Source organism: Liolophura sinensis, chromosome 3, assembly GCF_032854445.1.
Source record: "Liolophura sinensis isolate JHLJ2023 chromosome 3, CUHK_Ljap_v2, whole genome shotgun sequence".
NCBI lineage: Eukaryota > Metazoa > Mollusca > Polyplacophora > Chitonida > Chitonidae > Liolophura > Liolophura sinensis.
The window spans coordinates 8,474,397-8,487,958 of NC_088297.1; the positions used below are offsets into that span (position 1 = coordinate 8,474,397).

At 41.4% G+C, this 13,562-nt stretch overlaps 1 protein-coding gene across 3 annotated transcripts; it reads left to right on the forward strand.

Annotated features, from left to right (window-relative positions):
- Positions 1 to 5,467, forward strand: LOC135463811 (mediator of RNA polymerase II transcription subunit 30-like). 3 transcript variants are annotated; one of them, XM_064741258.1, is made up of 6 exons: positions 1 to 330; positions 675 to 819; positions 1,692 to 1,995; positions 2,813 to 2,977; positions 3,811 to 3,906; positions 4,602 to 5,467. In XM_064741258.1, exons 3-6 carry the CDS (start codon positions 1,708 to 1,710, stop codon positions 4,698 to 4,700), a joined length of 648 nt encoding a protein of 215 aa, XP_064597328.1. In that variant the 5' UTR covers positions 1 to 330; positions 675 to 819; positions 1,692 to 1,707; the 3' UTR covers positions 4,701 to 5,467. The 3 variants fall into 3 exon arrangements, with proteins under 3 accessions (XP_064597328.1, XP_064597326.1, XP_064597327.1); XM_064741256.1 differs by having other exon boundaries at positions 1 to 819; XM_064741257.1 differs by lacking the exon at positions 675 to 819.
- The last annotated feature ends 8,095 nt before the right edge of the window (positions 5,468 to 13,562 follow it).

A 13,562-nucleotide genomic window follows, 5' to 3' on the forward strand; every position in this document is an offset into this window, starting at 1 on the left:
CGTAGCGTGCGTAGGATGTTTCGCGCCAGCATTGGAAGGTGAAAGAAAGTGAATACCTTTGGAGTTTTTGAGGTCTCAAATCAAATTATGGCAACATCTAATGACTGACAGAACAAGCAGAAGACCACACTGAGGACGAGACACGTGTACCGTGTAATATTTTAGGGAAAATGTCGTGAATTCAATTGCACTCTACATGCAAGTGCATCTTTCCTGGTTATTGTCATTCCTTTTCTAGTGTTTTTAAGACCTCTAAATGGAACCAAAATGACCAAAATCAGAAGAACGAAGTTGAATTTATACCATGGATATATGTTCTGACACATTTAAGTAAGTTTTTGTCCACATGAACTTTGTCCATTTTGTATTAGAGTAGTTTGAATGGATTCTAATATATCCCTTAACTTTGAGTTATATTAGATGACATCACTTTGAAAAGCTTTAAATAACAAAACCTTTCAACCCATGTATATTATGTAAGGTGGGCCAATATTTGTTTCTGAAAGAAAATTTTGACCGTGGTTGAGGATTAGGCCTATACCTAGGCCTATAACAAAATTATAAGTGACCAGATTGTGGCCAAGTGATTAAGGTGGATAATGTACATTCATGACATTGTTGCTAAGAAACACAAGGTTTAGGTAGATTCTCACTCGTAAATGACTTATTGTTAGTCTGTGGGACATTGGTAACAGTAAGTGGTTGATGCCGATTGTCCCTAAGTACAACACTGAAGAAGAAAAAAAAATCGCATACAGTTCTGAATAGAAAAAGATCCCATCCAAACATGTCAAGAAGTGTAACAAGAACAAAAATATGGTAACTACTGATTCTGTTTTTTTTTTTTCTATGAAGCAGTGTGAATTGTTTCAGTTTCGTTCAGGTAGATAGCGCATTGTGAAATATCCATCTACAGGCTATTTATAATTTATCTTAATTTAGAAGATGCACCAAAAATTAAAATATTGACAAATATGTTGTTTATTCCGGTTACCTACCCTACAATTTTAGTTCCTAGAAATGAGCCTAAAACCTGTCTATGGCTGTCAGAAAAATTAGAGTTTCCACTCTCATGTAATATGGGTTGGAATTGTAGATCTGCTGATTTATGCCTCTTGTCACCCTTCGGAAAAAATCTGCTACATTTGGGGGGGCCTCCGTGGCTCAGTTGGTTAGCGTGCTAGTGCAGCATAATGACCCAGGAGCCTCTCAGCAGTGCAGTCGCTGTGAAGTCAAGCCCATGCTGTCTTCCTCTCCGGCTGTATGTGGGAAGGTCTGCCAGTAACCTACAGATGATTGTGGGTTTCCCCTGGGCTTTGCCCAGTTTTCTCCCACTATAATGCTGGACGCTGTCGTATAATTGAAATATTCTTGAGCACAGCGTAAAACACCAATCAAATAAATATTACTTTTGGCTACCCCTAATGCATACATATATATGCTTGTGCAGGCTTTCTGACGTACTACTTAGTAATATCTTCAAACAATAGTAAATTTGAGCGCAAGAAGAGTCATCCTGATAGATTTCAGAATTTTGAAATAACATATTTAGTGATTTTGTCTTAATGTAGCTTGAGTATGCCCAGGAATAAAGTACTTTCACAATCATATCTTATTAAAAAACTGTATTTGATTTGACTATTCATGTTGTGAGTATTCATGACATATGTCACTTATATCTTTGGTTTCAGTTTCATTTAAACCAGCATGGCATCGTTTAACCAACCCTGTTTGGTGGGTCAAGCGGCTTATACCCCTGTTCAACAACAACAGCAGCAACAACAACAACAACAGGTGCCAGTCTCACAGCAACAGCAGGTCACCCCACAAACAGCCGGGGTAGCAGTCCAGCCTCCGGCTGGGTCTCAGCAGCCCCAGGGAACACCAGCCCCTAAGGAGCCTAATTATGCCCTACTGTGTCGGGCGGGTCAAGAATTTGTCCATGAGATTGTTAATAAGACAAATGAATTGTTCCAGGTGTTAAAAGTGATGCAGGTATGTGTGTTCAGGTGCGAAAATAACTTACCCTGATTGCCCGGGGCTACCCAAAATTCCACTGTCAGGCAACAACAACAACAACAGTGCCCTTTGATGATGAGTGCAGTTAGAGATGCCGTGGCATAGGAATCTGACAGTAAACATTTTGTAAGAGTTTTTATTTTTTTTTGCTATCAAACAATGACTTGACTAACTAACCTGTCCATGGAATAAAAAAGATAAGGTCTCCGGCATCTCTCGGGTATACTTGAGAGAGACAGGCTGTAGTCATAGCAACAAGTGCTCCCGGGCTGTAGGTTGTGTCATTTTTACTGGAGATACACTGAGGCACTGGGGAGATTTTGACTGATGCTTTGAGGCGGAAGGTTTGTAAGGTACATTGTAGAGGCCTTTGGTTTATTCTGGGGCCTTCCAATTTCCTATACCAAGAAAACAGGTCACCTAAAATGTCATATAAATGAAAAATTCTTGATTATGGCAGTCAACAACAAAATTTTTTACTAAAGAGGGCTTTTAAAAAAGGTCACTTGTTTTAGTACCCAGTGTGTTTTGCTTAGTGCAGTGAAGTTTTACGCACATTTATAACTAATCAAGCTGCCGTCCCGCAATTGAAGTATTCTTGGATACAGTGTAGAATGCCAATCAAATAAATAAATAAATACATGTAAGCAATTTGTCTCTGCCTGGTTTCCTCCCACCATAATGCTGGCCGCCGTCGTATAAGTGAAATATTCTTGAGTACGGTGTAAAACACCAATCAAATCAATAAATAAATAAATAAATTTGTTTTCATGTTACTCTGTGTATTCGGCAGCTCCCCAATGGTTACACCCAGCAGACAACGCTTCCTGTGTTCAAGGAGCGGAAAGCTAAAGTGGATGAGTTATTGCAGACGATTAACACGGCCTTTCGGAAACTGAAACTGATGTATGACACTGTGAATGAGTACACATCCTCCCTGGAAAATGGTCCCATTGAGGTGAGAGATAAGGTATTTATTGTAAAATCAAGTGGGGGTTGGGTGGGGGGTGCTCAGTGGCCTAGTGGTTAGCGTAGAACAGTAACCCAAGTACCTCCCAGTAATACGATCGCTGTGAGTTCAGGATCAGCTACCGGCCCTGATAGCGCAGTAGGAAGAGGGTCCGCTGCGGTCACACCTAAGACCTTAAAGAAGAGGAAGTTGTAGCTTCCTCTCTTGGCGTTCAGCATAAGGGGGATAGTGCAATGACTGGTTGACATGTGTCAATATAATGGCTGAGGCGGGGCAGCTTACATGCCTTCGGTAAGTCCTCTCAGTGAAGATATAAGATCTTCCTGCAAGAAGGAGGCACATTACATACACTCTAAGGATGCCTTCATCGCCATATGACTGCAAAATTGTTAAGTACGACGTTAGACCCCAAGTACTCACTCACTCACTTAAGTTCAGCTCATATGGCTTGGTCTGCCATCTGTCAGCAACCTGTAGATTGTGGGTTGTGGATTTCCCGCGGGCTCTGCTCACTTTCCTGCCACCGTAATGCTGGTGGCTGTCATATAAGTGAAATATTCTTTAAATACGGTATCAAACATCAGTGAAATAAATAAATTATGCCAACTGGTTGTTCATGGATAACATATGCCTGTCACAATGAATGTCTTAAATGCTGAAATATTGAGATATGCGTAAAAGCACTCATAGTTTAGGCTGTTTATGATTGAATTCACCTTTAAGTGCTCAGAGCTACCCTGTAATACTTTCCATTGCATGTTTTCTCATTAGGTTAACATATTATCCTTTTATGCCTGATTTGTGCATTCTGTCTTCTACAGACCTTGATCCCCTTAGATGGAATTGAAATCGATGATCGAGGGAAAGAAACAGAAATATACAGATTTGTTTCAGAGGAGCACAAGGATGTTTATGAGGTGAGGACAGTCAGTCTTGTTCATTAGTAAATCATTAATGAGAGCATCCGCCTCATCAGGGAGAGACCCAGGACACTCCCATGTACAGTCACGCGTCAAACCTCTTTGTCTTTCTGCACTTTTTAGTCCACCCATGGAACTGACTACCATCAGAGAAGTGAAAAAAAGCTTTGAGTTTGACGTTCAACAATAATCAAGCACTCGCAATGGTTCTGGTGCACAAACCCCTCGTTTGCACAAATCAGAGCACCCTGCGCCTCTAGAGGGCCATAAATATCTGCCCTGCCCCTCGGGGGAAGGGCTAATGAGCCCCATTAACCAGTGGCCCTTGTCTGGCCAGACTGTAATAATCTAAATAAGGCCCCAGCAGTGATTAGTAGTTTTATAAATTCTTTGTTTGTCCATTTAGGATAATCCCCTAAAGCAGGAAACTCTTCTTATGAATACACACTTTGATCTATTGCATTTCTTTTATTTTTTTGGACTTTTTGGGCTATTATTCGCACTAAAAAAGTGCCACCCTGCCCCTTTTTGTCTGAAGTTAGGGGTCTGGCGCACCAGACAGATTTGTTAAGAATGTGGAAGAGGTTTGTGGACATCCACTCATAAACCTGACTGCTGTTTTATAGCTGAAGTCATAAACAGTTATCAAATAAATATGTGAATTTTATTTCTTCTTTCTCTTTAATTAACAGCAAGTGTGTCAAAAGAATCGTCAACTGAAGGAGGTTATTGATCAAATGAGGACAGTGATATGGGAAATCAACACCATGATAACCATGAGGAAGTCATGACACAAGGAGGATAGTTGAACTAGAAAGGGGTTGATCAAATGAAGTCAGCAGTCTGGGAGATCAGCACCATGAGGAATTCATGACACAAGGAGGATAGCTAAAGGAAAGGGTTGATCAAATGAGGACGGCGGCCTGGGAGATCAACACCATGATAACCATGAGGAATTCATGATGGACACAGGAGGATGGCTGAAGGAAGTGGTGGATCAAATGAGGACGGCGACCTGGGAGATCAACACCTTGATAACCATGAGGAATTTATGATGGACACAGGAGGATGGCTGAAGGAAGTGGTTGATTGAATGAGGACGGCAGTCTGGGAGATCAACGACTTAATAAACATGAGGAAATCACACCAGCTGACAGAAGGATTTTGATCCATGACAGCAATCTGTGAGATCAACACCTTGATGACCATGAAGAATTCATGATGGACACCAGGGGGATATGGACTGAAAGGAGGGGTTGATCAAAGCAGTGTAGGATGCGATCAACACTGTAAGCAGTAAAATTCATAAATTCAGTCAAATATTTTACGTGACGGCTTAATTTTTGCTTACTTCCATAAAATAAAAATTAAAACATTTTGTTCACACTCACACAGACCTACGTCTACTTTGGACTGTATGTAACACTCTTAATACATTTAAATATTTGTAGATATTATCAAATTTAGGCACCAAATTTGAGGTCGTATCCTTTTATTTATTCAACATTTTGTAATTATTGTATGTGGTATTGGTTGATTTGCTGAGGCAGATTTAGATGGGGAATTAATATTATTATTATTATTATTATTATATATATATATATATATGTTATTATTATTGCTATTATTAGTAGTAGTATTAAATAATGTGTGTATTTACGAGCTATTTAAGCTTACAATGCCAATTCCTTCACTTTTTGCTTCTTTATTTCTCCATGTATGATTTTACGGTCAGTCTGCCAATAATTAAATAAATTCAGATGAAATTTCAATTGTTTAATGATAAAATGTTGTGTAAATTAAGAAAATGTATTTTAGAGATGGAATTACATATTAAATTCAGAGAGGGGCAATTAATTTTTTTATTTTTCTCATTTGATTATTTATTTGCTTTATTTTACACCCTTCTCCCCAATATCTCTTATGAACGAAAGTGATCAGGTATATGGATTGAGGAAACAATAGACATCCTCGGCGAAACAACTGCACTACAGTCAAGGATGGGGTTAAGGCGCTTGCCTTCCTATCACTACGACATCCGAGGTGAGGGTTCAAAACCGGCATGGACAAGAAAGTTGTAGATTTCCTGTGTCTTATAATTCGTAGGGCCTTGGTGACAATAGGCGTTCAACGGAGCTCATGTGCTCAGTCTAACGTTCGTAAGGCCTTGGTGACAATAGGCGTTCAACGGAGCTCATGTGCTCAGATTAACGTTCGTGGGGCCTTGGTGATAATAGGCGTTCAACTGAGCTCATGTGCTCAGGCTAACGTTCGTGGGGCCTTGGTGACAATAGGCGTTCAACGGAGCTCATGTGCTCAGTCTAACATTCGTGAGGCCTTTGTGACAATAGGCGTTCAAAGGCGCTCAGGTGCCCAGTCTAACGTTGGTGGGGCTTTGGTGACAATAGGCGTTCAACGGAGCTCATGTGCTCAATCTAACGTTGGTGGGGCCTTGGTGATAGTAGGCGTTCAAAGGCACTCAGGTCCCCAGTTTAACGTTGGTGGGGCTTTGGTGACAATAGGCGATCAACGGAGCTCATGTGCTCAGTCTAACGTTCGTGGGGCTTTGGTGACAATAGGCGATCAACGAAGCTCATGTGCTCAGTCTAACATTCGTGGGGCTTTGGTGACAATAGGCGATCAACGGAGCTCATGTGCTCAGTCTAACGTTCGTGGGGCTTTGGTGACAATAGGCGATCAACGAAGGTCATGTGCTCAGTCTAACGTTGGTGGGGCCTTGGTGATAATAGGCGTTCAACGGAGCTCGTGCTCAGTTTAACGTTGGTGGGGCCTTGGTGATAATAAGCGTTCAACTGAGCTCGTGCTCAGTCTAACGTTGGTGGGGCCTTGGTGACAATAGGCTATCAACGGAGGTCATGTGCTCAGTCTAACGTTGGTGGGGCCTTGGTGATAATAGGCGTTCAACGGAGCTCGTGCTCAGTCTAACGTTCGTGGGGTCTTGGTGACAATAGGCGTTCAACGGAGCTCATGTGCTCAGTTTAACATTGGTGGGGCCTTGGTGATAATAGGCGTTCAACTGAGCTCATGTGCTCAGGCTAACGTTCGTGGGGCCTTGGTGACAATAGGCGTTCAACGGAGCTCATGTGCTCAGTCTAACGTTCGTGAGGCCTTGGTGACAACAGGCGTTCAAAGGCGCTCAGGTGCCCAGTCTAACGTTGGTGGGGCTTTGGTGACAATAGGCGTTCAACGGAGCTCATGTGCTCAATCTAACGTTGGTGGGGCCTTGGTGATAGTAGGCGTTCAAAGGCACTCAGGTCTCCAGTTTAATGTTCGTGGGGCTTTGGTGACAATAGGCGATCAACGGAGCTCATGTGCTCAGTCTAACATTCGTGGGGCTTTGGTGACAATAGGCGATCAACGGAGCTCATGTGCTCAGTCTAACATTCGTGGGGCTTTGGTGACAATAGGCGATCAACGGAGGTCATGTGCTCAGTCTAACGTTGGTCGGGCCTTGGTGACAATAGGCGATCAACGGAGGTCATGTGCTCAGTCTAACGTTGGTGGGGCCTTGGTGATAATAGGCGTTCAACGGAGCTCGTGCTCAGTGTAACGTTCGTGAGATCTTGGTGACAACAGGTGTTCAACGGAGTTCATGTGCTCAATCTAACGTTCGTGGGGCCTTGGTGATAGTAGGCGTTCAAAGGCACTCAGGTCCCCAGTTTAACGTTGGTGGGGCTTTGGTGACAATAGGCGATCAACGGAGCTCATGTGCTCAGTCTAACGTTCGTGGGGCTTTGGTGACAATAGGCGATCAACGAAGCTCATGTGCTCAGTCTAACGTTCGTGGAGCCTTGATAACAAAAGGCGTTTAACGGAGCTCATGTGCTCAGTTTAACGTTGGTGGGGCCTTGGTGATAATAGGCGTTCAACTGAGCTCATGTGCTCAGTCTAACGTTGGTGGGGCCTTGGTGACAATAGGCGATCAACGGAGGTCATGTGCTCAGTCTAACGTTGGTGGGGCCTTGGTGATAATAGGCGTTCAACGGAGCTCATGTGCTCAGTTTAACGTTGGTGGGGCCTTGGTGATAATAGGCGTTCAACTGAGCTCATGTGCTCAGTCTAACGTTGGTGGGGCCTTGGTGACAATAGGCGATCAACGGAGGTCATGTGCTCAGTCTAACGTTGGTGGGGCCTTGGTGATAATAGGCGTTCAACGGAGCTCGTGCTCAGTCTAACGTTCGTGGGGTCTTGGTGACAATAGGCGTTCAACGAAGCTCATGTGCTCAGTTTAACGTTGGTGGGGCCTTGGTGATAATAGGCGTTCAACGGAGCTCGTGCTCAGTGTAACGTTCGTGAGATCTTGGTGACAACAGGTGTTCAACGGAGCTCATGTGCTCAGTCTAACGTTCGTGGGGTCTTGGTGACAACAGGCGTTAAACGGAGTTCATGTGCGCAGCGTAATTTTCGTTGAATACCACTTGGTTGTCACCCTAATCGTGAGCTCACATATCTGTTTGTTACATACACGCTGAAGAGTTCTTGTTCCAGGTATGCGCTTTAGGCGGTACTCTGGATTCCTTCACTTATAAGACTGACCTCCATTGTGTAACTGAACAAATTGTTAAGCACATATCGCTAAACAACAATCAAGCAGATGAAAACATTACTAAGCTAATTTCCATAAAATGTTTTATTCTCTCAATTAACTCATTAGGGCAAAGAAAAGAGTAACGTGAAGTATATATCTGATTAAAGAGCATTAACTCTGTCAAGGATAGTAATTCGATTTATTTTCTTAGATTTGCTTTTCATCCCAGTAAAATACATTTTAAACGCAGGATTTTACGATGGGTTTTTCTGACCATACTATGTGAAGCCAGTGACGTCACATCAGCTTTTTGCCACTTTACATATATGAACTGCAAGATTCCATCATTAAAAATGCATATTCATAAGGATCTATAGACCTTCATGTAGAGTCCGATGTTTTTAAACCATTTTACTCGGTGGAAGAAATCTAAATAAATAAGTCGAGCTATTTTCCTGGACAATGTTTAATAGTCTTTCAGCTGATATATACTTCATTTTAGTGTTTTCTTTGCCTTTAACAGAGGTTACGTCTTCATTTTCATCGATTTTACCAGTATGGTAATAAAAAGAAATGCCACTCTAAATAAAATGAACGAACATAATACTATATGGTGTAGACCATAAAAAAATTTAATTTGTTGCTATGCTTAACTTTGGTTTCCTTTACACATTAAGCTCATCAGAGGGAAGCCCACTCTTAACTTCCCTTCTCTTGTATTCTCATGGTCAAGAAGTTTTTAATTTATTAGTTCAAATGTCCTCAATATTCCATTGTCATTGTGCGTTCGGAGGTTACACAAAAGTACATGTAGCCTAGAGCTCACAGTGATGACAATATTTGCATTATGGACATCAAAATTTATAGGGTGACATGCTTTCCGTTGGCGATAAATCTCGGTTTATTTCTGTGTCAACGAGTAAATACACGTTTTTTTTTCCAGTCAAGCCAACTATTATGCGTTTCTTTTTTCTAAATCTCAGTTTCTGTTTCATGTTTGATGAACCAGACACTTCCAATTGATTGATGCAAGGTGTTTCTAACCTTACATAATATACCGAAAAATGCATTGTATCCTTAGAAATATCACCAGAACACGGTGCAGCATAAACTAACGTTAACTTGGCGACATATATGTGTCCTTATTAACAACAAGTTCATCTAACGATTGCTTAGCGCAGCGTAGTGACCCAGGAGCCTCTCGTCGATGCGGTCGCTGTGAGTTCAAGTCCAGCTCATGCTGGCTTTCTCTCCGGCCGTACGTGGGAAAGTCTGGCAGAAACCTGCAGATGGTCGTGGGTTTGCACTAGGCTCTGCCCGGTTTCCACCCACCATAATGCTGGCCTCCGTCGTATAAATGAAATATTCTTGAGTACGGCGTAAAACGCCTATCAAATAAATAAATAACCATTGCTGTGGTTACCTAGTTTTGATGGCTACAAGGAACACACTATTTCCTATCACTATATCGTGACGTCAGACATTCATTTTAACTCATGGTCCAAGTGTATACATATGTTGGTCTTTATATGAAGTGAAACCGACGAGTTTCTTGCTGTACAACGACAAAAATATATATAGTTGTCCGATTTATTACAAACCATACGTGGGAGGGTCTGCCAGCAGCCTGTTTTCTCGACTCTGCCCACTTTCCTCCCATCAAAATGCTGGCCGCCAACATTTAAGTGATATATTCTTGAGTACGGTGTAAAACACCAATCAAATAAATATTGATTACATTACGTGTAGTTAGAAGTCACAACTTGAATGCTATGAAATATGATTGATAACATTACGCATCGTAATGATTGTCGCAGGTTGTAACAAGATGTTATATTACCGCTATATGTTTTTTAAAAGTATTAATTTTAACATTTACATCCCACACTACAATTCATTTACCCTTCTGATAATCAGATTCGGGTACATATAATCCCTTCTTTCAGCCAGTATCATCCTTGTGTTATGACTTCCTCTTGGTTATCATGCTGTTTATCTCCCAGACCAGTCCTCATTTGATCAACACCTTCCTCCAGCTGATATCCCCCTGGTGTCCATCATGACGTCCTCGTGGTTATCATGCTGTTTATCTCCCAGACCAGTCCTCATTTGATCAACGCTTTCCTCCTGCTGATATCCCCCCTGGTGTCCGTCATGACTTCCACATGGTTATCATGGTGTTTATCTCCCAGACCGTCCTCATTTTATCAGCACCTTCCTCCAGCTGATATGCCCCTGGTGTCCGTCATGACATTTCCTCTTTATTATCATGGTGTTTATCTCCCAGACCAGTCCTCATTTGATCACTTTCCTCCAGCTGATATGCCCCTGGTGTCCGTCATGACTTCCTCATGGTTATCATGGTGTTTATCTCCCAGACCCGTCCTCATTTGATCAACACCCTCCTTCAGCTGATATCCCCCTGGTGTCCGTCATGACTTCCTCGTGATTATCATGGTGTTTATCTCCCAGACCAGTCCTCATTTGATCAACACTTTCCTCCCGCTGATATCCCCCTGGTGTCCGTCAAAACATAACAAATTCACAGCAGAAGTTATATGACGACATTTGGTACGAAAAGCCATTAACAATGAAATTGAAAATATGTGCAAATATTACTGTTGAAACCGTGGACGAGATATGTTGTAGAGGGTTACACATAGGGTACGTATATAATGTCAAGGAACCATTTCGAGTAATTTCCAAGCCCATTTAGGTTACACATGCGTAATTCGGCCAATTGGGTGCCAAGGTTTCCCTCGAACTGAGGTGCGAAATACCGCCGATTGGATACAACCGCCCCACAGACATTTTAGGTTCTTGATAATTTATGAATTTCTGTACTGCCTTTATGCACCTAGTTAAAAATATATCACAATTTTGCCTGTGTTGGACAGAGCTGAAAACTGTTTGTTGTTTGTAGTGTTGCTTCCCACTCCTCTTGAGTTTACCAAGATTAAACAAATGCTTTGACTTCACTTCTTGGAACCACAACTCAACAAATGGTGATCATGCTAGGTTAATTTTTTGATATGTGGTTTTTTATATGTGGTGGAATGTCACAGTACCACGCGAAAGTTTGGAGGAATATATTTCTGAGGATAAGTTTTACAAATTTACTTCATAAATGTAAATGAATATCATTGAGCTGGTGTAACCTTTATTAATACCTATCGAACGCTACAACAGTATGTTCGCAAATCCGTCTGCATTAATGTGCTGCAAGGTACATGATCTCAGACCAAAATCTTACATCTCTTGGGGACCCCGATCGTGATGTGCCTTAAGAGAAGCGGTCATGTCCACTGAGTTCTGTTCAGTTTACATTTAAATAATGGTCACGTAATGTAATATATAACTATCACCCGGTCACACTGTCAATGAGTGACCCATCCATAGTTATGAAACAAATTTAATCAAAGATGAATGTGCGGTATTTGCAATTAAGTGGCGTTCCCATGGCGACAAAGCGCAATGGCATTGCATGCAGCTGTCATTAAGCAATGCCCCCTGGCGACGACTCTGGGCATTATGTAGGTGTTCAGAGTACTCCGCTGAATTCTGGGTGACCGAGTTGATTGTTTGCAGTACAAATCTGATCCGTCTCAGCAAGGTATGGGCTGCAGTGAAAATTTGACCTGTTTTCGCAAGGTACGGGATACCTCGTTATAATTGCATTGAGCAAAGGCCCAAGTGGCTAGACCTGTGTGTTCGCTGTTGATGTCAGAAACGAAAAGAACAGTTTACCAGTAGATGTAAGTAACGTATGAAAATATCGACAACTCACAATGCATGGGATCATATGAAGTATGCTATATGTATATGTGTGTATTGTCTAAACAGGTATGTATACTCTGTACATTGTTTGTCACGAATGGCGAAAATGCAAGGGTTATAAAGATAAGCTTATTGTTACAAAGTTTAAATAGATATTAGCGATATTCGGTATTCAGTATGACAGAGTTACATAATATAAGCACGAGAAGTAACTAATATAAATCAAATTGGGCGCAAAAGGAAAGAAAAGAAAACATGAAGCAAGGTTACTCTGACAAACATCTGAAATATTACAACATCCTTTAAAATACTTTTATCTTTTTTGTATTTTTTTGGAAGCCCTGAGTCCCGGGGTTCAATCCCATGTGATGCCAAGGACAAGTTTAGTGTCTCTCTAGTTTGGAAAGTAGGTAGATCAAAAACCAGTCGACCTGGCGGAGTAAATATACATGCATTGTGACTGAGTGGAGCGTCATATCTGGTGTCTTCGGCATGATGTTCCAGTGAGACAGCACCTCAAGTATATGCCGGCATTGGGTTCAGTCTGCAACCAGTAGAGTGATCTGTGACCGAAATAATATAGTAAGCAAAACTATAAACCGTTATACCCTGTTAACTCTTTAAAAGACGCACTGTTATGAATCAATCTGAATCTTAGAAGAACAACTCTCAGGAAAAAAAAAAAACAATGGATTAACAGAAAGATTCATGCTTACTTCATACACAAAATATTATGCTTTTTACGCCCATCGTGAGATCTCCACCAAAATCATGGGTTCAAGCCCAGTTTTCGCCCTCTCCGTTGTGGTAACTCTTACAAACATTTGTAAATGTGTCAGTTACCTGTGCATGACAAAATCCTTTATTATAACACATTGTTTCCAGATTATACTACGATTTTGAGAAAGGAAAAATGCCAAATAAGAAACACTGAAGGTATTAAAATAATTACCTATTACTGTCTCGCATTTTATATTTTAATACGTCCCATACCTTAAGCACACCGAACTTTTGAGAAGGGTGTAATCAATAGATCATATTATTCAAGTAAAAGATAAATTAGAGACATCGACAGAATAGCCTCGATCGCCTCAGTGTGGACTATATTAGGTCAGTCAGACTAATTACAGCTCTGATATCACTTTTGTCACGTTTTAACGTATATTTCTATGACTAGTTTTATCCGCGTCAGCTTGCACACGTTACGGCCTGCTTCCAATTACTTATTCTGCCTGAGTGGAGGGATTTCAGTCAGTGTGCTTGCCATCGGACTGTAAATCTAAAAAGCGCCAGCTGAAAAATAACAGATTTTTGTTACCCGGCTCTG

What these genes read in the sequence shown, in the direction of transcription:
- LOC135463811 (XM_064741256.1), top strand. Translation starts at nt 1,708, where the DNA reads ATGGCATCGTTTAACCAACCCTGTTTGGTGGGTCAAGCGGCTTATACC. An exon ending in AGGTGTTAAAAGTGATGCAG is followed by an intron (nt 1,996 to 2,812) that starts GTATGTGTGTTC and finishes TGTATTCGGCAG; the next exon opens with CTCCCCAATGGTTACACCCA. An exon ending in TGGAAAATGGTCCCATTGAG is followed by an intron (nt 2,978 to 3,810) that starts GTGAGAGATAAG and finishes TGTCTTCTACAG; the next exon opens with ACCTTGATCCCCTTAGATGG.